At 32.5% G+C, this 27,604-nt stretch overlaps 1 protein-coding gene across 4 annotated transcripts in view; it reads left to right on the top strand.

Moving 5' to 3' along the window:
• Positions 1-2,373: 2,373 nt before the first annotated feature.
• Positions 2,374-27,604, top strand: part of LOC143232276 (serine/threonine-protein kinase mig-15-like) — a 117,046-nt gene continuing 91,815 nt past the window's right edge. For all 4 annotated transcript variants that reach the window (XR_013017473.1, XM_076467470.1, XM_076467469.1 and 1 more), the window contains exons 1-2: positions 2,374-2,975; positions 8,947-9,012. Coding sequence is in view for 3 of the 4 variants with exons in the window: in XM_076467470.1 (XP_076323585.1) it covers positions 2,913-2,975; positions 8,947-9,012 (129 nt within the window). In the remaining variant the exon portion in view is untranslated. The remainder of the gene's footprint in view (positions 2,976-8,946; positions 9,013-27,604) is intronic.

The raw sequence follows: 27,604 nt of genomic DNA, 5'->3' as shown, positions 1-27,604 counted from the left end.
AAACTATACTAAAAGAAGCGTAGGCATTAAAATAAACATGTAACGGTGGATCTGTTACATACGTAAAACATCAAATACGTTTTACAAAGGGAGACTTGTTTGTAAAGACAGGTAGTGTTATTAAGGGTTGTATTTGTGCCGTCAGATGGTGTTACTAGATTGATAGTTCAGTGGGATAATGAACTCATTGTACTGTATATCAAAATGTCACCAACGTCTAAATGTTATGAGAAAAATTAATATTTTTTATGTATAGTTAGGCTTACCATAATTTCCAAGCCTCAAACTAGGACGGTTTTCAATTTTTATCACAGGTACCGGCACTGGTGTAATAAAGAAGTACTTTCATAACCTAACTCCCCTTAAGCTTTAATGCTGCCACAAAAAAGGAGTACCGATAGGTTATAACTAACATTAAATTCAGCAAGGCAAGGAACATCAAAATTTCATTAAATTTTCACTGAACACTTTTTTGTGACCATTCATATTTTTCACTTGAATAAACTTTCTTCAAAAAATCTTTATTAGTTTTTAATTTTTCAAAGAACTAATTAATTCAAGTCAATAATGAGCTCATAATGCAACAGTCCTTTTACTGTTGATTCATTCATTAGACCTCTTTCTTGAGATCAAATACTATTCTTCACTGAAAATACTCTTTTAACAGGAGCAGAAGTGCCTGGTAAACAAATAATGTACTCCATGACTTGCCTGAGATTAGGTACAGAAATATACAAAGTTGAAGCAAAATCCCATAAGCAAAACAAAGAGTACCTGTTAGAAAAAGGAAGGGAGCAAAAATAACTAGAACAAGAGCAATTCGGTGATTTTTCTGGACTACATGTTTATACCAAAATGAATAAAATAAAGCTAAATAAAAAGCTGAAACTCCTATATTAATAAAAGAAAGTAGAAAACATACAGTTTGCCTATGTACTGCAGATGATATATTGCTCTTCACAAAGCAATTGGTCTTTGTTCTGTTAGCAATAACACTAATTTAGAGATGAAAGAAAATGCATGCTTGCAGATTGCTTGTTGCAACGCTTTAAGCTTGTAAAATTAAGCTTTAAAAATTGTGTATTTTCTCCAAAGTATTTTCATATTTTTATTACCAACAACATCATATCAGCAAAATTCTAGTAACTTGTATTGTTATTTGGAGTTTCCTAAGATATCTAAACAGGTGGTTTGTTTTTATTATAAACAATTTTCCAGTACTATGTTATGTTAAATTCTCTCTCACCATTGTTTACACGACAGCTAACACACCAGCTCAGAAAAGAAGCAAACGCAAGTCAATTTGAAACCAATTCTACTAAGAGACTCTCTCTAAAAATCAAACAGTAAAAGTACAATCATTTTCAAAGTTTCCCTACCCAAAGTGCTTCCTCCAACAATTTTTAGCATTGAAGCCCACTTTCATCTTTTTTATTGCCACACATCACGACAGTCAGATTGAGTTATTCAATATTGTTGTAACATGTTTTTTCGTTGAAGGGATTCCTTTATGATTATTTAAGGAAAGATAATATGAAGTGCAGTTCACGTAATGATAACTACTCATTTTATTTCTTTAATGTTTGCTACAGCCTGCTATCACTAGTACACAGCAACAGCCTCACATACCGCTCCTCATAGGCTCAGTCGATTGTGCTCTTCTAGTTTCCAAATTGAAGAACCTGTTCCTGAGTATTCACCTCAGGCCCCGCACCTTCCTAATGTTGGCCCTGCAGTTGCAGGTGATATTTTACAAAGAATATTTTAACTTTCAATATTGTATAAATTAACTTACCTGAAAGTTGTACATTTTAACAGCTCATCACACTAACGGTAATCTGAATATATTACTAACTTCTATAACATTGAACATTGTTTCAATGATTCTCGTATTTATTATGTATCTATATCTTCGTTTTTATACATTTCGCATATTTTCTCGAGTATTAAAATTCTAGGTATTCTAAAACTATTTTTAAAAGCTTTCTGTTACATATCATCATGTTAACAGCTGTCTGTAGCAAGTAACTAAAAATAGACCAGTGAAAATATAGATTACAACAAAATTAAAGAAACTATCTTGGCAGTATTACGAGCGAATTTGAAAATATTACTATAGAAGTTAGAACTAATTATTTTCTCTTTGACATAGCTAATATTCAAGAAACGTTTGAAATATACCATTAGAAAACCATTCATATCTTACACGATTCAGTTTGCTGTAACGAGCTTGAAGCTCATGTGATCCCGAAAATTATTTAACATTACTTTAGAAACGTATATTCGTGTATAAGTGAACTTCCGAAACATTATTTGGAAAAAATTATATGGCTTCTACTTATTGTCATTAGAGGGCAGTAAAGTAACTGTAAATGAACTTGAATGTGGTATCGTAAAGTATAGTACTTTCTTTGTAGAAAGTGGTTGCAGAAGCGTTATTATTGTGTTAATAACGTGTTTTTTTTATTATTTTCGTACTTGACACTAGTGAAGATTCTTGAAATAAAAAATTACATCATGTAACTTTACTTATTACTAAATGAATGAAGATTAAACTGTGAGAACATTGCCATCTACTAAATGTTAACGTTGATCTAGCGCATGGTCGAGCTGTCCTCTTCATATCAGCTGAGTGTTTGACGTTCAACTGCTAGCTTTACGCGATGAGTTAGGCGTTGAAGCAGACAGTGTGGTACATGTGTTGGTGTTTGGAAATTGTGATAGCGCGAAAGCTGTTCTATCTTGCAATGAACGAAGCCTAAATCGAAAGAAGTACCAGTACTGTAAAATCAATAATAAATACACTTACAGAGTCTTATTTTGCTAAAGGTTAAACGGGATATAAAAAAAGTGAAATTATCAAATATTACATTTCGTTTTAGTTTTAAGACTTCTTTTATTTGATAGGACAAATGGCGCTTACTCAGCCGAGTGTCAACTGTAGTCTGGACGATATCGATTTAAACAGTCTGAAGGTAAGTTAAATGTGTGAAAAACATGGTTTGCATAAATTAATTGTATATGATGTCAAAAAGGCAGATATTTTTTTAACGTCTGTACTAGTTTGCTTTATAAGAATTTCTAACATTGATCGATAAGTTTCTACGGGACTTAGAGTACATAGTTAAAAACAATTAGCAACTTTTTATGTATAATTAGTCTGTCATTTTTCATTTATTTATTAATGACACTTACTGAGCTAGATCAGAACTTTAGCCTTAACTTAAAAGTTAAGTTATTGAGAGAAATGACAATTAATATTCATCACAAGCAAATATAGTAATTTAGAACCATAATTTATCTAACAGGAGTTCAACGTTACTTTAAGTAAAAGACATACAAACTTCACGCACACCATGCAGGGAACTATAAAAATATGTATTCTACTCGTGTAATATTGATAAAACTGTAACATTAGTCATCTCCGAATAACAATTTTCATTTGTTACATTATTATGGGAAAAATTATATAAACATCATACAAATAAATTTAGATGTAGGCATTAGCATAAGATTCATGAGTATGTACAATCTACTAAAATGGAGGGATTTAAAATCATTTACTTTCAACAAGACACGTACTACAAAATTCACAAACAGTTACATTAAAATGTTTTTTACAGTGAGTTAAAACTTGTGGGTATAATATTTTAAATTTTTAAGACAAATATTTAATAATCATTCTACTCCTATGAAAGTAAACATTGCTATTTATTTGCTATCTGACAAAAGAACAATGAAGTTGAGAGTATAACAAAAGAACTATTAAAAAATAAACTGTAACAAACAAAGGCAAAGGAAAGTCAGCCATTCACATAGATATCCAACAAATTTGAATGAATGTAACAAGAATTACACACAAAATGTTTGGACAGATCATTTTATAAGTTAACAACTTTTACAGCAAAATTACATTGTCAAAAGAACCATTGTCAAGAAATTGTCAAAGCTGCACCTAGGTTACTAAATTTAAAAACAAGAAAAAGCAAACTGACAAAAGCATCCAATCCATTAAGGTTCTCCTCAGCAATAAATAAATAGTATCTTATTTTTGTCCAGGTGAATATAGCTCTTAATATCCTTATACCAGTTGGTTTCTTTTTTTACAGGTGTTAAAACTAGCAACACAGCTGTATAACTTAGACATTCAGCTGATACCATTTCACAAATTTATGACTTGAGCAAAAAAGTAGTTGCAGATAAAGTTTACATCCAGACTTTCAAAGTTTATAACTATATGTATGATATGTGATAATACAGTTTGTATTTCAAACCTTTTTGTAGTTCCACTGTTCATACAGACTACCCATTGAAAAGCTGGTCATATCTTCTAACTATTTTAACAGCTTAGTCAAATTTAATTCTTATATGATAAGGAGAAAACTGGTACAATATTCAAGCTTTGTTTAAATAACTTAAATAAACCATTTATCATACAAACTTGCTTTTGCTTTTTTTCTATGATATCGATGTCCTCCCTATAGTAAAAAAAACAAACATTTTCAGATATGGTATGCCAAATAAGATCTTGTTAAAATTTAGTTTTTCAAACTTAAAATAGTCTTGTTCTTAAATCCAGAACTATTAAGAAAATATATCAAATGAAAACTTAATTTGCTTTTGTCACACCAGCTTAACATTTAGCAAAAGATATTAGAAAGAAATATGAAGCCTAATTTATAATTTGATTTACTATTTGCCACTGAGTTATACCAGTTTCAGAGAATTCCACTCTTCATCATTAACCCTGGACATAGAAGAAGACTTTTTTTTCTTGTAACAGTGAACTGTGTATTACATGCATGGTGTTTTTATTTGCCTGTTGTTTAGTGACAGTTAACTGAATGATAGGTTGAGCCTTTTAGTATCTTAAATAACTTGTGAATAATTCAGAAGAATAAATTAGTACCATAAATACTAATTATTTTTAAATTTTCTATACAAGTTCATTATTGTGAGTAAAAGACAGAAATGCCATAAACATGCAACAGAAGGGTTTAATGTTTTACAAACAGTCACTGAAAAGTCCTTTAAATGACACTGACATTTTTAAACAATACTTTCTTTTTTAAATGTCCATACTCCTCTTCACCAAAAGTTTTTCTACATTCTGGCTCATGTAATAAGACTCAGTGTTTTTCTAAATAAGAGAAGCATTTTCAGTGAAATCAGTTTACCCTTGATTGTTTTACATCATCAGTAAGTTTGAAAGCATTACTATCCAAGAATGTCATGAACAGTGATGTAAGTAAGAAACAGAAAAAAGCTCCAAGACTGACCTCTGATAGGGAACTCTCTAGCCACATTCATAATTTAAAAACTGCCCACTTATTTTCACTTTGTTTTCTGCCACTAATCTATATTCTACATATGTAGAAGCATTTATCTTATTTCTTGTAAGACATGCTATTAAAGGCATTCTGAGAATAAGTATGCACATCTATGGTCTCTTCATCCAAAAGAGCAGAATTCCTGTAAATCAGTAATTAAAATGCAAAATTTCTAAATGCTTTTTTTAATGAATTTTGATAATATTTTTAAGTATGTAACTAACAACAGATGTCATTGGTCATTAGTAGGTATGTTGCTTCCTAAACCCTCTATTGGCCCTTTCTTTTAAAAAAATAAGATCACATTGGTAGTTTTCCAATCAAGAGGAATTTCTCCAGTGTTAAGAGAATTTTAAGAATATATTTGGGCATCAAGGAACTGTTGGATTTTCAAGGCTGCCCTTTCACACCCACTTTTGAGAAAACTTAAAATGTAAACCCACCATTTATTCTTCAGTTGGGGTAACTGATTCTCATCTTAAACTCCTGTAATATGTTGGCATCCACTGTTAATAATGACAAATCATTTCAAAAATCAGTCACCATGTTAGAATAATAAAACTGTTGTTATTGAAGTCTATCCTGTTTTTGTCCAATTATTAAACTTGTGTCTTCTCATCTAGTTATCTTTAGAATATAGCACAAAGAAATGAGAAGCCTTCATTTTATCAATCTCTTTATAGATAGTTTAAGCTTTGAGATCACCTGTGCTCTTCCTTTTCTATGAAAATATGGTAAGAGGTCTAAACATACTTTTGTTAAGTAACTCTTCCATCAGTAGTATCATTGTAGAAGTCATGCTCTGAACCACTTCTAATAATATTTTTTCTTGGATAATAAACCAAAAATTATACACAGTATTCCAAAGGAGCTTTAACTAGTGATTTGTTATGATCATGTTTATTTAAAATAAATTGAACTTCTGTTATCTTTACTACTAGCAGCAGAGTACTGCTTTGATGACTTAGGTGACATTACCACCAGATATCATGATTCTTTTCTTCTGACATGGTACTGAGTGGATTTCCATGTATATTAATCATGGGATCCAAGTTATGATAACCCAAATGTATTATCTTATACTTGCTGTAATTAAATATAATTTGCCAAATATTTAAGTTACCAAATGATCCAATACATTCTGCATTCTCAGTATAACTATAAGTTCCTAAGAGTTTACCCTCAGCAAACTGTATTAATTTACTAATTATTTTCTCTTAGTATCATTAATATGCCTGAGAAAAAACAAAGTGTTGAACTCTGAAGCACTCTACTAGTAAGTTTCAAGTTATCTAGACTTCATTAATACAATCTTTTGCTGCTTTTCACATTCAGTCACTCTACAATCCAATGAACTTGTTGTTCCGTAGTCTCTACCAATGTGATTTTTACTGTCAGAATGTTTCCCAAGCTTTTTGTAAAATTATTTTTCATCCTAGATAGAATATAAAGAAAAAATTTTGTCAGTAGTAACTTGTTAAACCATTTGATTTTTTTTTTTACATTTTTCATAAGAAAGGTTCTTTTTTAATATTTTAAGATGCACATTTTATATATATATATCCTTATATTTGTTTTTGTATTTAACATACATGTAAATATTAAATATATTTGAGTTTCATACTCATCTTTTTTGTAGCTTTCATTCATATTTTTTTGCTAATTTTCTACTGTTTCTGTTTAACCAGTGAATTTCATATTATTGTAATTTAAGTGTTTGGTATTTGTAGATAGTTTTATTCCTCTTTTCACTGAATTAAGAAAAGGCTTTTTGACAGAACCTACAAATATATTTGGAATACATTTCTTTTTAGCTAACTTCAGCAAGCTGTCCAGCTAAACCTAATCTTCTGTATTATTTTCCTTGCTAAGATTAGTTGGTCAATTTCACTCCCTTGCAGTACTTGACAGTTTCTGGAAGTCAGTTTTTCTAAAAACTGCATCATAAATCTTGTTAACTTTAGAAATGGATTTCATTACAATATCATTGGTAATTAATATTATATTTGCTATTACTGAATTACTTTGGTACAAACTTAGTCCTAACCATATGTTTCTCAGTACTGAGGTGTGAATCTTCATGTTTCATAGTTGATCTTTTACATGTTAGGTAAAGAAGCAGTATCTCATGACACAAAATTCTTCAGTATGAAGTTGACATGTCCAGTCAGTATCCTTAAAATCCTATTTTCTTATAACAACAAAACAATTTCTATTTGATGCATAACTGTTCTACTCATTTTCTTAACAGTGTGAACTTAGGTACACTCCACAGTTTGCCAAACTTCTGTGTTATATGTTTCATAAACATTTACCCTATTTCTAGCAAACATTGGTTTTTAACAGAATTCCTTAAAACTTTAATTTACATGACATCCATATATTCAGAACTCAGTAACACCAATTTTGTATACTTTAACATGCTACCCATCACAAGGCTTTTCATTATAGCAACTTATTGGAAAGATTTATAATGTTACTTACAACAGTGTAAAGGGAACTTGAATTTGTGATTAATTGAGAAACCTATATGTATATCTTGAAATTACTAATTCATTTATGTTCCAGTTAGAAAGAAATAAAGAACATTTAATTTTAAATTTAAAAATGTTCTATATAATGCTCTGTGATTATTCAGTTTCTTTATTTTTTGGCAGTGTGGTAGTAATAAGGTTTGATATAATTTTTAACCTTTATTTATGATTGGCTAAACCACTTTATATTTAATTAACATTTAGTTACTATAACTAGTGTTACAGTAGCACATGTTACTTTAATGCAAGATCTGGTAACATTTTACCATGATACAGGGATCAAATTAAATATTCCTCATACTGGTATAATTATTTTGTTGTTCTACATAAAATAGTAGAATGAAAAAGCAATAATCCAACTAATATTGTTTTCTGTAGAAATGATTAAGTATGTACTGTGAATTTTGTTAAATTGGTTAAAATTAACAAAAACTTGGTTTTTCTTTCCTTGATTGTAAATCTTGTGTCTATTTATATTATATAGAATCATAATTATGAAAATTGTAGGATTGCATGGAAATATAAGTGATTAAAACTGACCACCTGTCAAGTATTTGAATATATATTACATATCTTTATTTTTGGCACATTTATTTTGTGAAAACAATTTCTTATAATGCCCAAATATTTTCAGATTTACAGATACTTGTGAAACTTGCTCAACATTGTTTTGTTTCACATACAGTTTGTGTTTAAACAAATTAATAAAGTGAAATTGTTTCAAGGAATTGCTTTGATAATGATTGATATGTATCTTTATTGGTTTTATAAGAAGTTATTATATAGACATTATTTTATAAAGAAAGATGTGGGTTGAATTTTAATACTGTTTGTTATTTAAAGACTTTATACTGGAAGACATTGATTAAGTTTTGGGTTATATTATTTATATCTCTGTATTTTTCTAAAATTTGTTTGAATGGTTAGTCTTAACTCTGTCTTTATATATGAAGGCCAAGACTTGTTTCAAATTAAAATTAAATCACTAGTGACTCATTTTATTTCATGATAATTTGGAACTTTCTTTTGGGATATTATATATAAATATATATGTTTAATTTTAGTATCTTATTTTTTTTTAGGATCCTGCTGGTATATTTGAATTGATTGAAGTGGTTGGTAATGGTACTTATGGTCAGGTGTACAAGGTAAATGACTCTCTCAATTGTAAGCATAGGTAAACATATAAAGACTAAAAATAGTTGTTTGTATGCTCACATGATTCATAAAATCCCAGAGCTGCTAAAAGGATCCAGTTTCCTGATAACTTGTATTATATAATGTTTTTTGTTGTTTTTTTGTAAATCATATTTCACTTTCTTAAAACCTATATATATATATATATATATATATATGAAAAATAGTATCCATGGAATCCCTTTATTGTAAGTTTTGGTTGAGAAGTAGTTCAGCATTTTGTTGAAATTTCTGAAATTAAGGATTAAAAGTATTTAAATACTATATTCAAGATGGATGAGAATATTTTAAATTTAAGGAAATATTCTTATAGTTTTTAGGTTATAAAATTTTATTTTAATGAGCTCATTAGCACTTTTTTTAAAAACTGCAATACAAATATGAAAGCTGTCACATACAGCAAAGAATGATTGTAGAAGACAAGGATGGAATTCCAGACACTAATAACAATAGTGTGTATGGAATCCTCAAAAAAAAAAAAAATCCTATCCTGAACTTGTGCATAGAACTTTTAAAAGCTGTGCTTTGAGTTGAAAATTAGTACACTTGAAGAGATTGATTTTATGAAGAACTTATTGTCCAGATACTAGCTGGTTTTGAATCTATAATTAAAATGAAGCTGTGTTAGGCTTATTGGTTATTAATTCATTATTTAATTATATAGTGCAGATACTGTGTATTAATATATAACTGAAACCATTAGTTTGTTGGAAGAAACTGTAAATGAATGATGAAATATATTTAAGACTCTTAACAAAGAAAGAGTTTTCAAAGCAGAAATCATGTATTGAAAGCTTAACAATTGTAAACATTAAAATATAAACTCCAAATTAAATATAAAATAATGATTTAGAATTTTAGCTAAATGCATAGCATGTAAAACGAATATATATTTGCAGAATTTTTGTCAGACAAGAATTATTATAACTATTAAAAGTACAGTGATCTTGAGAGTCTATAGTAAAAGATCTGCAAAATTATTAAAACGTTGACTGTAAATATATCTTAATTAGCAAGCATCCAGGAATTTTATATTATGTGGCACTTATTCTATATATTATATTTTTTTTATACATTTAAGAAATTGAACGTTACACAACGTGAACTCTTAAAAACATTGAACAGAAGATGGAATAACGTGTCTTTTTCTCATTTGTTTTTGTTTTGTGATTCATTAAACATTCCAATAAAATTTTCTTTTGGGACCAAGTGATTAAATTTTTTTTAGGAAAGTACAAAAAGTGTTTATTTTACTCATCAAACAAATTTACTGAATCAAACCAAGTGACACTGGGTTGAAGAAAACATGTCTATCCCTGCTTCCATCACGTTCGAAGTGTTGCGTTTGTTCCATGATTAATTATTCTAGTTATTTCTTTAGTGATCGTAGTTTGAAGATATTGATTCCTTCTTCAAAGGCCTCAAGGAATTTAGGTTAGGAAATCATATTCTGACAGTTATACAAAAGAAAGGTTGAAAATGTATTAAAAACATGGCTTCACTTATTCAATAAAAATGACGTTATTTTAACTAGTAGTTTTTCTTTGTTGCTAGGCCTTTAATTAAACGAATACTTTGTATGTATTATATTGTATGCGTTTTATTATTACTATTTTGTTACAATCATTATTCAATAAATATGCACGTTATCACATTACTTAAGACACTTGTAATATATAAATGTTTTGTTGTAGAGCGTAATACTGAATTGTTGTTGTTAGATGATGTGAATTAACTTCACGTCGTGAAAAACGACAACAATAAAAACCCGCTTACACACAAACAAAACGGATTATGGTAATTAGGTGTGGTACCTGTCTCCGGAACTGAAAAAAAAGTATCGGATATTTTCAGCAAAAATGAAAGCGCTTGTTCCCGAATTTTGAACCTGATTTTCTCATTTGGTTGTAATGTTTTCAGTAGTTTGTAGATTTATGTTATCTGTGCTACGAGAAGAATTATGAAGAATTGGTGTGCCGTCGTTAAGTTCAGTCTGTGTTTTGTTACCTGTATATGGTTAACACTTGTGAAGTTAGGTGCTCGTTGATTTGTTCTTTAGGTTCTATACTGTCCAACTTGTGTTTTCAAGTTGTTTACAATTCTGTTCCATTGTACAGCTTGTGGTTAACGTTAAACAAAAAAATCAGACGCGTGTGTGTGAAGAGAGCATGACCTCAAAACTAAAAGAGCAATGGAACGAACGAAAAACGTATTTTTTAATAGTTCGTGATGTGCGGGAACGTTCTGCCGTTCAGTGCAAACATAGTTGTGAATACTCTGATAAAGGTAAAATCCATGGACTTGCAAACATTATTTATTTTTCTTCAATTCACTTTAATAAAATATTATTTATTATTGAGAACGTAACATGTGTTACTTAATGCTGTGGTGTCAAACACTGAATCGCAGTTTTAACCAGTAATTATTCTAATTAATTTAATCGAAGCTTATGTAATGTATAATTAGACAGGTGAATTATTTAAAGTATTATGTTTAGTGGGTGTAGAACTTGAAAACCTCATGCATGTGTATCCAGTGTTCTTGTTGTGAATTGGAGGTTTTGAATATTCTTAAACGTTATTCTAAGGAATTATAGGCTCACGTTTGAATAAGAAAATTAGTTGGAAACACACTTTTCTGCTATGTTATTTTTGTGACTGTGACAGTTAAAAATTGTTGGAAGAAAAACTTTTTCAATACTGTCTTAGCAGAACACTATTTCCTCCTAAAGGAGATCGAAGGACGCCCTTTTAATCAGTCGCACCACTCTGTGTTGTTTGTCAGTCAGTCAGCCGACACTAAAATGATGTAACATAAGGAACGCTTAACGTTTAAATTTGTACTGTTGTGACTTCATTAAAAAGAGCGCGTTCCATGAATCACGAGAAGCATTATGCATTTTGTGAGCTACAATGCAGCATAACATATGAAACTCAAAATCAGGTCATATAACCATATCTTACTCTCATCTTTGGTTTTATTTACTCTTGAAAAGAAGACCTTCCGGGACCTTGTGGATGTACAACTAGTATGTATATTTTAACGTGCTTATTGATTGATAGTTGGTTGTGCAAACAAGAGCATGATAGTTGGCGCTCTAAGTACAGTAAAAGTGTTTGTTGAAGAGTATAGTAACGTGAATATGCTTTCTGTGCAGTTATAATAAACACGCCCTTACTTAAAATAATCATTATTTTATTTTTAATAAAAATCACGTAAAATATATTTTTTTTCTTTTGCGATACTCTTAAGTTGATTATTTTATATTAAAAAACAAACGCATAAAAACAGCATTTTATTTTTGTCTCCTACAAGTCATTGCACACTAATTTTGAATTCGATATGGTCAAATTAAGAGAAATGTGAAAAACAATAACAACATATACAGCGTATGTGATTTTTGTCACAAAACTTAGGCCTACAGGTATTATTTGTATCAATTATCTAAATATCTTGCAAATACTTAGTTTAAAACTATTTGCTCGAACTAAGTGTTTCAAGATATTTAGGTAACAGACTATTTTTCTTCTGAATTAAACTATTGTGTTTTCTATTCCCATAGTTAATGTGTTCATTTTTCGATTTTTTTTTTTTCCAGTTCAGTTTGGACATGGAAAGTCATTCAAGTAAAAACATCTTAACATTGCTTCTTTCCAGCTCAGTCCGGGATCTCATTCACTAATTGCTATTTAACCGTGTTTTTTGCAGGGAAGATAGGATGTGACGTCCAAGAATAAAAAGCTGTCTTTATTAACAGCAAATCGGGTAATGGTGTGGGTTTTCCCTTACCCCAACACTTGAATATGAGACGACGAAACTCACTTGCAGGATATGTTTATTTGCAAATCTGGCTTAATTTGTTATTGTATTTTATAGTATGAAACGCCAGGTTCTCCTCTGTTAGGCAGGTTTTGCTGATTTTTTAAAACTATTATTCAGAACTTTTATTAAGATTATAGAGTATAGTAAGATTTTTTCACTTCTTTTCTCATTAACTTTTTTCAAGATTTAATGTTGTGGTTTAGCTGAGATCTTAGCTTTTCTTGTTTTTAAATATTGTTTTAACTTTGGATTTATTTTAATTTTATAATTTTAGTTCACTTTAAGGTGGATGGACGAACACTGAACTGGTGTTGCAGAGCTCAGTAAGGTTTAACTTTTTCTGTCTTTCTTTCGCCAGTCCAACACAGCGAATACAGACAAATTTGCTCTTGTTTTATTTCTGCTTGTGTTTTTATTTATTAATAAAGATTGTTCTTATGCCCCTCCGTGATTCAAATATTTCTTCGTTGTGAAGTCTGTTAGAGATCGAGAAGATAAACAGACACACATATACAAACTGGCGCGAATAGTCAAGTTGCTTTGCGCCATAAAACCCACCCACCACACAAACTACGTAATTTGGTATCCTTCAAACTTCCAGTTAACGGGCTCGTACTGGCTACGATAGAGAAATGTCACGAGTGGGAAAATACAAGAATACGCTGCTATCACATATATTTAGTAATATAACAGTTGTGTGTAATGCTACTGTTATGATTATTTTATAAGCATAAATTGAAAGTTGACAAATAAGTATATTTTCTGAACCTTGAACTGTTTTTATTTTATAACCGTTTTAAAGAGGATTAACATATTTTTCAAATTCATATTTTACACGTAATGCTTTCCAACCCCCAAAATAATGTTTCTGATAGCTATTAACATGTTTTATTACAGTTATTAATTATTTTAGTGGCGTTTTACAGTCGGAATGTAGTGCTTTTGGAGTTATCGTTACAAGCTAAAACTGACATGTTGGTATTTATATTAATAAACGTTTTATTGAATATCTCATATTTTATTAGTCTTTACCTATCACAATAGACAGCTAAAATTGATTATTAGAATTACATGCAACTTTTATTGTTTACATTTTTTATTAGACTTAAATGAAGAAAATTTTTATGAAATAAAGTTGTTTTGGGATAATCATTACCTGCCTTAAAAATGTTTTATTTCGTCATTCAGCTCGATGTACACTGTTGTTTTTTTTTAAGAATATAGGGCGTGGAATTTGAAAGCTAATTTTTAAAGAATATTTTTAACTTCTTGAACAGAGTGTTCTAATACACTGCTGGCCAAAATCTTAAGGCCAATGAACATAAAGAAAAAATATGCATTTTGCGTTGTTAGACTCAACCACTTATTTGAGTAGAGCTTCGAAAGATGAAAATAAGAAAAGAGAAAATAAAAATAAACTTTTTTAGCATTTAATGTGGAAAATGTGAACACTGTGAAATTAGCCTAAATACTAGCTGGTCAAAAGTTTAAGACCATACTAAAAAGAAGTCCTAAACAGGGTAGGAAATGCCCAACGAGAGGTCTCAGTAGTGAGTTGCACGGCCGTCATTGCGAATAACTGCAAACAATCGTTTTGGCATGTAGAAGGCTGGCTGGAATGATGGTGAAGTGGCTTTAAGAATCATTGACGTCCATTATTTGCCTGCAATCCACCCCAAACATTTTCAAAGTCAGGCGAACACGCTAGATGCCAAAAGAATATTCGCCATGAAAAGTCCTTTGATTGCAGCGTTGTCCTGCTGAAAGATCCAGTTATTTCCACACAAGCGAGAGCCTTCAGTCAATAAGGATGCTCTCTCCAACATGCCAATGTAGCCAGCTGCTGTTAGACACCCCTGTATAACCTGAAGCTCCATTGTTCCATGGAAGGAGAAAGCACCCCAGATCATGATGGAACCTCCTCCACTGTGTCGTGTAGAAAATATCTCCGGTGGGATATTCTTATCGTGCCAGTAACGTTGGAAGCCATCTGTACCATCTAGGTTAATTTTTTATCATCAGAAAACAAAACTTTCTTCCACTTTTCTACGTCCCATATTTTGTGTTTCTCAACAAAGTTTAACCGAGCTGTTTCGTGGTGTGGGAGGAGGCGTGGCCTTTGAAGACGTTTACGGTTTTTAAAGCCTTTCTCTCGTAGATGCCGTCTTATTGTTCTTGAGCTGCATTCTGCATCCGTAAGGGCCTTAATCTGGTTCGACAATCGGCTGGTGTCAATCCTCCTGCTCAACGTTGGCGAAATTTTCTTGGGCCGACCACTTGAAATTCTCGTTCCGTATCCCTCAGGGCCTTTTAAGAAGTTTGCAACATCAGTTTTACTACGCCCAATTTCACCATCTATGGCACGTTGCTTTTGAAGCTAGACAAATCTGCCACGTTCAAACTCTGTCAACTTTTTAGCCACTGCCATGTTTTCACTCAATGTAACACGGGAGATGTCAGTGGGAGATGTTGACAACGTTAATGCTTGAACACAAATGGCTAAATTTCGTTACGTGTTTACCGATTAACGCTTCGTTTCGGTATGGTCTCAAACTTTTGGCCAGCTAGTATTTAGGCTAATTTAATAGTGTTCACATTTTCCCTTTTAAATACTAAAAAAGTTTTTTTTTTTTTTCCCTTTTCTTATTTTCATCTTTCGAAGCTCTACTCAAATAAGTGGTTGAGTCTAATAACGCAAAATGCATATTTTTTTCTTTATGTTGGCCTTAAGATTTTGGCCAGCAGTGTATATTGCATCTAAATAGTTGCGGTGTTTTGTGGACATTTCTATCAAATATTTTTTTTAGGTAAAAGTTGGATTTTTGTCTCATTTAGTGAGACTGATTTGATAACAAAGTGCATGATGAGTAAACCCAAACTCACAGTTGAGGTTTATATTATCTGTCGTTGATTTCTTGTCTCGAAAGGTGCCTTGAATTTTGCTTCTTTTTTTTTTTTTTGTGCATCTACAAATGTTACACAGTGAGGCACTTGAAGAAGCCTGGCATGACCAGGTGGTTAAGGCGCTCGACTCGAAATCCGAGGATCGCGTGTTCGAATCCCCGTCACACCAAATATGCTCGCCCTTTCAGGCGTGGAGGCGTTATAATGTAGGTCAATCCCGTTATTTATTGGTGAAAGGGTAGCCTAACTCGCATCAAACATGCTCACCCTTTCAACCGTGGGAGCGTTATAATATTCGACCAGTCCCACTATTCGTTGATAAAAGAGTAACTCAAGAGTTGGTGGTGGGTGGTGATGACTAGCTGCTACCCTCTAGTTTTACACTGGTAAATTAGGGAGTGCTAGCTCAGATATCCCTTGTGTTGCCTTGCGCGAAATTAAAAAAGAAATATAAACAATTAAAAATTGCATATTTTTCAAAGAACAATTTTCAACTCTGAAAGAAAAGCTTAAAATTATAAAACTTTTTGTGTAATGTTATACATTATTTGCAGGAACAAGACGTCGTTTATCTAAAGATGTTTCGACAACTACAAAGCTCAGTAAAATTGTATTACCTACGTGCTTTGTTGCACGGTGAATAAAAAATCTAAACTGTGCATAACATGTACCTATGCGGAGGCTAGAGGTAGCTATGAACGTTCAGGGTTACTGTACAAAACTGTTTGACGTGTACATATCTTCCGCAGTGGCAGCTGTTACGATGAACAGTCTTAACTCGTGTTTTTTAATCCATAAAAGTTGAAATCCACTGCCTACTTATCAGGCGCTCGACTTCGCCAGTGTTTACCTAAAAGACATTTTAGGTCATATCCATTTTTCTTTAAGAATGCTTAGTGTAAATGTTTTTCATGTATTAAAGGGAAAACAGTTCGTACTCGTAATTACTCGTATAGGAAATAAATCAGAGATTACTAAGTGTAAATATAACAACACTAAGAGACAATTTATAACCATACGTATGTTAATGTGTTGTAAACACTGCATGCGTCTTGTTTCTGACAAATAGTATGTGTTTGAATTAAGAAGTGATATATGGCTCAAGAAAGAACTGATGGAAGTTATCCGAGATCTGTGAATAACAAAAGAATAATTTTTAGTAGGTTATACACTAGCATTTAGTCATATGGTAATTACAGACTTAAGAGAACGAAAGATGCGCTGACAAGTTCAAGAAGCATATATTTTGTAGTTATTTTAAGACGTTTCAACGTTAACTTATTTGAACAGAATTTACAACAGCTTTTTTGAAGTGTGACATCTGAACAGAAGATTAACGTAAGGCCTGTGGCGAGATGAAAAGTTCGATCAAACATGGTACGTCAAATGGTTATTTTGCACAGAACTAGGCCTTTACAACACTCATACTAGGCCTTATGGGGCTACATTCTTATTCGAATTGAACTCGTAAGTAACATCCGAGAAAAACGCATTAATATATTGTAAATATATAATGTATCAAACCAAATGTTTTATTTGAATTGAAATTTGAAATAAAGATCAATATGAAATTAATCAAAAAACTAAATATTTTTATTTAACTGTTTACTCCCATTTGTTATGTTTTTTAATTTCTGATCTAGTTCATAAAATAGAATATTTGATGAATGTATTTTGGTTTTATTTTAGATATTTATAGTTTAGTAGATGTTTGGTCATCTAGTTAGATTGAATCAATCTTACTGTCGTGTATTTCCGATACAAATGGGTTTTCCTGCACAACAGTCAGTGAGGCCTGCTAACTGGAAGTTCGGAAAATATTGTATTACAAAGTGTATTGATCTCTTTAGCTTACAATACAAAGACTTGACATCGATAGAAATATAGTGCACAAATATTAATTTATACAAGAATGATAATAACAAAACATGGGTAAGTGTTCAGTGGTGTGTATTGAAGTGATAAGAGTAACATGAAAACTTTATTCAGAAGCTCTAATCAGTTTAGTTTCCACTCACCCATAAGTTAAACCCTAAACTTATAGTGAAAGCTAACTCCTGGTGAATATTAAATGAAGTGAAAAGGTGCATTTAAAATATCAAAGAGTAAGTTTAAACTACAGTGAAAATGTTAGGCAAACATCACGGTAAAAATTTAAATAAAATAATACAAAATTCAGGTGTTTAAGCATGTACTTCTGAAGTTTAAGGACATGATTCAATATGCTATAAGGTTAAAATAAGAAATAGAAAACACTGGCAAGCTCATTTAAGAGATCAAAATAAGAAAAGGCTAACATTGGGTCTTACTGTCGTACACCACTGAAAATTGTTACAGTAACTCTTGAAAATTCTTAATTCTTCTACAAGTTTGCGCAAATATGTATCTTATGTTCAAGATCCGTGTCCAACAGAAGTTGAGCTTGGGGTGAGGTTACTCTTGAACCTTAAGTAATTAACCAACAGAAAAGAGTTTTCTCCGAGTGGACATCACGTTATATCTTCCCTGCAAGAAAACTGGATAGTTGCCGATTAACGAAACCATATCTTGCGTGCTCTGAAAACATGGAAAGTCAAAGTATTATTTGAACAAAACTCTTTACCCAAATCGAAAACTCTGAAATGTAGTTAAAGAAAAAAATACATTTTAAATAAAAGGATAGCAGACACATATTATCGCCATTTTCCTACTTTGTATTCATGTCTCAATGTATTTTTGTTTGTACATCCATATATTTATATACTGTAACTTTGTAGTTTTATGTATTTTTATAATATATATAGAAAAGAAATGTTCTTTAGATCTGTGGGTGAAAAATAATACTATACCATGACAATTGGAAGTGTTGATTTAAGATGCTCATTTATGCCCATGTGTATTTAGACATGTCGATACTATATGGATGACTGCGACCGTCACTTTAACCCTCCTATACTGTCCAAACCTTTTTCATGACCGGCAAAACAGTTTAATTGTTCACCTGTCTGCATCCCCGATGTTAGTTGACTATTTGTTTTGAAACTGAATGAAAAACCATAATTACCCCAGAAAATTCCAAAACAGTCGTCAAAATTGGTGGTTATAAGCTTTATACAAATCAAACATCATCATAAAAAGGAGCCGAGAATACTGGGTTAATGTAAGGTTTATATACTATAGTGTTTTCAAAGAAGTCCCAACTATACGTAATAAAAGCACACTGTTTGCACCGTACAGAGGGTACTCTTGGCTACATTGAATTCAGTAAAATCATCGCGAATCTGTTACAAAGATGATTTTATCACTTTCTAGGAGGTATCTGTAATTTGTGAATGTTTGTCACACTCTGACATAAAATTGTTTTTAATTGTTACGCTCTTAAGTTCTTAATACTGCTGGACGGTCGTGCACATATTAAATAATGCTATACCAAGCAACTGAGCCATAAATAATTATATATATTCCCTGAGAGTTTTTTGGCCAATTGGTTAGGGCACATGATTCACAAACATGCTTGCCCTTTCAGCCTTTGAGACGTTATAATATCCGATCAGACCTACTATTGGTTGTTAAACAACAAACAACAACAAAAAGCCCAATAGTTGGCAGTGGGGGGTAATGATTAGCTGGTTTTACTTCGGTCTTATGCTGCTAAATTAGGGATGGCTGACGCAGGTAGCTCTCTATAGCTTTGCGCGAAATTCAGAACAAACAAATAAATGTTCTGTATGAAAACGTTTGGCACAACAATAAATAATAATACGTGGTTTTATTTTCAAAGATTTCTACATCATACTAAACTTTATTCTTGTAATCTTATACTTGGAAATTTACATGCAAATTATGTTTGTATTAAAAAGTGATTTATTACCAGTGATATCGTTAGTCAAGTATTTAGATTATCACACATTTAACTATTAGCCTCCTTACCCTGATGATTCAGCAGTCAGCTTGAGCTCTTAAAACGCTGAAATTCCTGTGGCAGGCATAGCGCGAATAGTCCATTATGCAGCATGGCCTAGCGCGTTAAGGCGTGCGCTTCGTAATCTGATGGTCGCGGGTTCGCGCCCGAGTCGCGCCAAACATGCTCGCCCTCCCAGCCGTGGGGGCGTTATAATGTGACGGTCAATCCCACTTTTCGTTAGTAAAAGAGTAGCCCAAGAGTTGGCGGTGGGTGGTGATGACTAGCTGCCTTCCCTCTAGTATTACACTGCTAAATTAGGGACGGCTAGCACAGATAGCCTTCGAGTAGCTTTGTGCGAAATTCCAAAACAAACAAACAAAACAAACTTACGACTTTACATGGCGCAACATCCCCAAAAAGCAACGTATAATTTTTTCATTTGTTTGAATCATGAAACAACTCTACTATATATTTTCATAAAATTACATTGAGTAGTTAACTAAAGATAGGTCAATAAGCTCATAAGATGGAATTCACGAATATTTGTAAATTATTTGTTTAGAGATTGTATAACATTACACCGAAACCACTGTAAAATATATGTAGTTTTCTTTGGTCTGGTTTGACGGAAATAGGTAAGATTATCAAGTTACACTGTAAGCCGTAAAATATGTTATTTGTTGAATTTCGCTCAAAGCTACTAAAAGGGTACCAGCGTAGACATGTTTAATTACAAAGCCCTAAAGAGTTAGTCAGAATCACCCACCGCTAGCTGGTGGACTACTCTAATAGAATAGTGGGACTTGACCGTCATTTTTATTATGAACACACAGTCCCAAAGTACGCAGCGCTATTTTGCTTTCTCCGACAACTGTTACACCACAGATGCTTACTCTTTCAGCCGTGGGGGCGTTATAATGTTCCGATCAATCCCACTATTCGTTGGTAAAAGAGTAGCCCAAGAATTGGCGGTGGGCGGTGATGACTAGCTGCCATCCCTCTAGTCTTACACTGTCAAATTGGGGACGGGTAGCGCAGATAGCCATCGTGTAGCTTTGCACGAAATTCAAAACAAACAAACCTTTTCCAGCAACAGGGCGCGAACCAAGAAACCTCAGGTGCACAAAAGACACAATGACCACTGAGCCGAACATCCCCAGAATATTTAATTAAATATTCATAGAGATGTAATAAGAAAACCTTCGGTTACAATATTTTTGGTTTAAAATAAAGAAACATTATAGATAAAGATATTAATAAAAGGATGCGTGAAGTAGATCTTTATTGAAACATTAATATATTGTGCGTGTGCAGCTGATGTTTAGCAACGATTTTATCAAACCAAAGGAATACAATATTTTTAACAGTATTTTAAAGTATATAGAGATTTTCACTGGCCGATTAGGCTTGGTGTGTTAGTTAGCTACCCGAAATATTAGTCTGTTGATACACGATTCTTGTCCCGAATCAGTGGTTTTTGATCTCTAGTCCGCAAGGAGATTTTAGCTGGTTCGAAAGACGGCAGAAAAGAAAATATAACTAAAGTTCCAAGTATATTGTTTTACAATGTGATTTAAAAGTTCTTGAAAAGCTAGTATTCTACAAAGCAGTCCGTGAAACTTTGGGATAGGAACTAGCTGGTCTTTAGTTAAAAAACAGAAAAAAATATAATCATTGGAAAAACTGCTTTCCTTGTATCTTGTTAGTCCAGATAATCTATCACGTAGCTTTGCGAGGCCCAGGTGGTTAGGGCACTCAACTTGCAATCTGAGTGTTGCTGGTTCAAATCCCTGTCACACCAAATATGCTCGTTCTTTCACCTGTGGGAGTGTTATAGTATAACGGTCATTCTCGCTATTCGTTGGTAGAAGAGTAGTTCAAAAGTTGTCGGTGGGTGATGATTGCTAGCTATCTTCCCTTTAGCCTTACACTGCTAAATTAGGGACGGCTAGAGCAAATAGCCCACATGTAGTTTTGCGCGAAATTAAAACAACAACAACAAACAAACAAACGTGTACCTTTGCGATAAAATTCTAAATGTACCGTATTTTACGCTTTGTAAGACGCACTTTTTCTTTAAATTACCTTGAAAACTCCCTATGCGTTTTCCCAGACAAAAGTAATGGGTTAAGGCAATAGCTTAGTTTAGGGTCTACTCAAAACGGCTTCTCATAGAGATTGTAATCTCATTACTTACCAACTACAAGTATTTTCAATAACATAAAACATTCAAACTAATATTGTCTAGATACTGTGAAGAATATGGTGTATTTGACTGTATTTACTCAGTAGGTTGAAAAAAGTCAAGGTTACATCAAGGTGTTGGTTACTGAGTTAAAATATTTTTACTTAGAATTGTCTTTCCAAAATTAGGGGGCCCGGTATGGCCAGGTGGCGTTCGACTCGTAATCTGAGGGTCGCGGGTTCGAATCCCCGTCGCATCAAACATGCTCGCTCTTTCAGCCGTGGGGGCGTTATAATGTGACGATCAATCTCACTATTCGGTGGTAAAAAAGAGAGTAACCCAGGAGTTAGCGGTGGGTGGTGATGACTAGTTGCCTTCCTTTTGGTCTTACACTGCTAAAATAGGGACGGCTAGCGCAGATAGCCCTCGTGTAGCTTTGTGCGAAATTCAAAACAAGCCAAACCAAAATTAGGGTCGTCTTCCACAATGTAGCGTCTGACAAGGCGTAAAATACGGTAATAAAAGTATTGAATGACATAAATCAATACTTCTATCCAGCAAGTATGGAAGTTCAAAGTACATTAAAGATACTCTGTCAAATGTATTCGTAGATTAGTTAAGTGAACTCGAAATTTGTGAATTTAATATATAATATTAATAACTTAAAACACTACAGAAACATTGTCATTCACTATAGCATTCTGTTTATGTATTGATAATATGTTTTTCACGTATGCATTCGTAAACTTAAGCTATTGGTTCTGTTTATATTTTTAATTTTGCTTTAAACCCAACGTAATAGTATTTCGTGATGTGTTATTCCAGACATTTTCAGTAAGGTAATGTGAATATATTATACGGTGATATTAGTTTACGTTAAAGCTAGTCACCGAACTTGATTATTTAGCTGCACAAGAGAAATGCATAGAGCATTGATGCATACACGAGTGAAAGAATTATGGTTAGAAAACGGTGAATAATTTTAATGATTAAACCTATAAAACACAGTTATTTGCTTAACGTGAAGACGGCATGTCAGTTGGTGGAAACTAACAAGTTTTAATTACGGTGTTAGTGCTCAAAGTAAAGTATCGCAAGTAACCGTACAACTTTAAACCCTGCAAAATTACATCAACGTGATAGATAATGGGAGGTACAGTGTGTGCATTGAAACAGAATAATACCGGTAAATAATTTTGTTATTAATACAGGGTACTGTGTATGTCAAAGTGGTTAATCAGTTATGTATATATGATATATTTTAAAATGGTTGATTCTTTATCACAGTGAAGTTACCTTGTTAGAATAATAACAGAATACTCATCCAACGAAACAATGTATTCTAATCTTTATAATTTGAAACGTAAGATTGTGTTTAATTAGTTATACTGATGGTCATGGTGATTTTTAGTTTTTCTCTTAAGTTTAGGACTTACTGTGATTGGAAGTTATTATTATACACAGAACTGTGAAAAAGTGTCAGGACAAGAGAATATTTTGTTTTTCTTTCCAATTTTATGTTACTACTTCTTGTATGACGTTACTGAATGTAAATTTCAACACTGTGATAACGCTTCACTGATCCCTGTTTATAACTGAATGAGCTAGGTTGAGAAAACTTATCATTCTTTAGAATTGACAAATACTTGCACCAAGGGCAAATTTAGGGTATGAAATAACTATCGTGGTACCCCGTGCAGTTTCTTAATTATATAGAAAGAAGTTAACATATGGTACCGATATATGCTAGCAAAGAATCAATATAATTTCACTCCACAAATCTTGATAAGAACAGTGTTTAACACTATGTATTAAGTTTTGTTGACATGCTACGGCTCAAAAAACTTAGATAATTGTCAGTAGAGCAGAGAGTTCGCATAAAATCTTCACTTGATGCTGGTTGGATTCTCTGACAAATTGCTGCAGATTTGAAATGCTCGCCAAACATTGTCAAGTACACCTTAGATCATGAGATCAAGACAGGTAAATTTTAAAATAGAAAAGGAAGAGACAGAAAAACCTTAACTAAATGATACTGATGTTAAATATCTTCGTTTATACAGCCTTCGGTAAGAAGCAAGACAGCCACTGATCTCAAGTGTGAGGTAAACGACCACGTACCAATTGGCAGAAAAGCGTCCACATCTACAGTATCAAGGATATTCAAAAGAATGGAATATTTGGTAGTTTAAAAGTTAAAAACAACCTTTACCTCGATCTATAAATATTGTCAAGAGAATGAAATGTGCTAAAAAGTACAAAAACAGGACTTTTGATGATTGGGAAAGTGTGCTACAGACAGACGAATCAGAGTTTGAAATATTTAGTTCAAAGCGTAGGTTGCACAACCGGCAGAAGGAAGGCGAACAATACTTAACTCAATGCACAACACCTAGCATTTAAAATAGGGAGGAATTATGATAGTTTGTGACTTTTTTTTTGAGTCCACAGGAGGTATTTACAAAATAGATGGAATAACGGATCAGCGCAAGTACCATCACATAACTGATCCGTCATGGTATACCCAGTGGTTTGCGTATTCTTGATAAAGGATTCTACTACCAAGAAGATAATGACCCCAAACATTCATCTAACCTACTCAAAAGTTACTTAGCTAAGAAAAAGCCGAGGGAGTCATTCAAATGGTGCAGTGGTGGCCCCCTCAGAGCCTCGATCTGAACCCAATTGAACAGATCTCGAATTTGATATTTCAAAAACTTTACAAATCAAACGTTACTTGTAAAGAAATTTTATAAGAGTGTATTAGAGACGTTAAGAGCAAAAACCCCAAGGGTACTTTGCTTAAATATGTTGCAACGATATCTGAAAGACTGTCAGCAGTTATTAAAACAAAAGGGAGGCAAACAAAATGTTAACTGTTTGCTAAACTTAAGCAGTTTTACTGATTTTGTGTTGAACTGAATATAAAGATTAATAGAATTTTAATGTTTTACCTTCCACTGTTCTTTGAAAGTAGCCTGAAATATAATTCCTGACTTTGCGCTTACACTTCTGCACATTACTGTACGATATATGTTTTTCTGTTTTCTTTTATTCTTTGCACTATACAAGAAAATGAGTTATGTTCTTGTGACGTCGTCGTTGTAGGTTCATGATCATATTATAGATAATGTATGTAAAGTCGACCAACAGGTTCATCAAACTGATTCTGCTTTTGCTGCGCATTTATGTAGCAAACAGTAAAATCTATGGGCTTCTTCGGTACTTGGCAGTCGAGTCGGTTTCAGATCGATCCAGTAAATTGCAAAGCTCGTATTCAGTTTTCAGAGCAAAAACACATAAGAAAGTAACGTGTAGAATCTCTGAATATATGATTAACGAAAAATCCATGCTTTGAATATCTTTTTATAAAAACTAAAAATGTTTCAGTATTTTTTAAAATTTTATTTAAGACCCTTGAATAAATGTAGGCGGCCATTGTTTAGAATATTCTTGGTGAATCATGCAGTTCCAAGAAATGTTTCGAAACAGCTGTATAAATATCAATGATGAGAGCCAGCTTTATTAAAATGTCTCTTAGTAATGTTAGTGAATTTCTGTTAGTGGGATATGTATTTCAGTTTACGAACCGCGCCCAGATGGGTTTGGAATGCAGTGCTATTAAGTGCATTACCTGTCAGTGACCCATTTTTGTTATGGTGAATTTAATGAAATACTGCACAGTTGTGTGCTATATCTGTATTTTTCAAAATATTTATTAATTCAGGTTTTGAAATATATTGTGTTGTTTTACGATTTAGTTAATAGGATAATTACCAAATAAAAGAACGACATTAAACGTAATTGAAAATGTTACATTATTTCTGAAATAAATACTAAAACTTTATAAGTTTGTATACTCCAAAATGAAAAAGAATCGAGAGCCTCATTGTAGAAGATACAAGCAAAAGGAAGTAATTACACAGTGCTAAAGGTAGAAATTTTCGAAATGTGATCTCATAGGCAAATTTAATTAGTTATGTAGCTCTTAAGTATTTTAGTATGGAACATAAGTGATTCTTAACAATTTAAGAGGGCCGGACGTGGCCTATGTTAGAACGTGCTGAACTGTTAACTTAAAAGTCAATGGCTCACGTTCTCTTACTAAATATTGTGCTTCTCACTTTGAGGCCGTAGTTGCGTACAAGAGCAACTGTTAAATTCTGCTCTTCGACATAAATAAATCAAGAGTTGGCTAGCTAGCAGTCTTCCCTCTAACGTATTAAAACAGGAACAGTTAGTGTACTAGATCTGGTGTAAGCATATGCGAATATCCAAAACAAACAAACAAACATTAAAATATACTTTTACTCTGTAAGTTAACTGCCACTGCCTGAAGAATTGAAACTGAAGTCCATTATATAACATTTTAATGTTAAGAGCGGAATCGATGTATTGAAATTGGACCATGTTGTAGAAAAACAGAAATTAAGAAAGTTTTGGAGTTCATGTAACAGCATGAAAATTAAGAAGTAAATGACTGTAATGAAATTTAAACAATAAAAACATAAATATGTGGCACGAAAATTTCATTAAGAAACTCAGTCTGTGCGGCCATAAATTTAAAGAGGTGTTGGGGAGGTTTATGGGAGATGGCTGAAATACAGAGGAATGTTGAGAGCGACTACCAGTTTAAAGAAGGGCTGTTTAGAATTAAATAACAAGTTAACAGAAATATGCTGAAAAGTAGAATACATCGTGGAAATTAGTTATTAAAGTGGTCCACAGAGTATTGAGGAAACTATAATGAGAGAGCACAACAAATTAGATATTACAGAGAATTATGTTTATGTCAAGAAAGTCAGGCTTAAAGCTGTTCAAATTTGCCACTTGTCATAAAATTCACACAATATGAATGTATATGGATTATCTGATTATCTAATGTATTCAGCAGTTTTTTTTATATGGCTGTAACTGGCTCTGAAGCAACAGGGTTTAATAGTCTAATATGCTCTGATTAGGCAAAATCAAACATATTGTGGTGCTCAAGTACCGTAGAAACCACATTAGGGGTCATTTCGTTTAGCAAGAAAATAGATCGAAGAAAGAAGAACGATCTTACTTTGTTGTTCTTCTAAAAGTCCAAGTCCAACAACATCTTAGGAACTCTTTCACACAAAATTAGTATTCTTACCACACAGTTGATTTGGAATGCTTCATTAGTGAGAGGATAATAAGCTATATTCAAATGTAAAATGAGTAAAAAAAGAAGGGAAACCTTTGCAGATATTCAGTACCCATAGTAAAGCTCTGGTGATCGAATATCAAAGTGAACTGAGTTTTTAACAAGTGAAAAATGTTTACCGATTAATGGTAATTAATATATATCTAGCTAAGGGGTAACATGACGTGTCTCTGTAGTCAACGTTGGAGGTGGAGAAGGTATCCTTATTTGTGAATTTTAGGTGAACTACATATATTGGATGTGCCGTGCTCCTAGTTGTTTAACTGTTTCTGTACTAAGTTTTTTCATGGTTCTTTGGAAATTGATAAATCTTTGTTTGCAGTTGGACTAGATTTACTCTTCTTTTAGTAACCATTTTCAACTAGAGTTTGGAGCTAATGATGTATTTCTCTTTGTTTACTTGTAGAAATACTATTGTGTTTTGTTTTGTTTTAGTTCATAGCGGCGGTTTTGTTTTATCTGTGAAAGTGACATTGTATTAGATTTGATATTTCCTGACTTTCTGTACTGCTTACTCTACATTGATTCTAAATTATTATTTTTCTTTTTGTGGTATATTGGCTC

Source organism: Tachypleus tridentatus, chromosome 11 (assembly GCF_004210375.1).
Source record: "Tachypleus tridentatus isolate NWPU-2018 chromosome 11, ASM421037v1, whole genome shotgun sequence".
Taxonomy (NCBI): domain Eukaryota; kingdom Metazoa; phylum Arthropoda; class Merostomata; order Xiphosura; family Limulidae; genus Tachypleus; species Tachypleus tridentatus.
The sequence above is the reverse complement of the archived record's forward strand: the minus strand, read 5'-3'. Positions and strand labels throughout refer to the sequence as shown.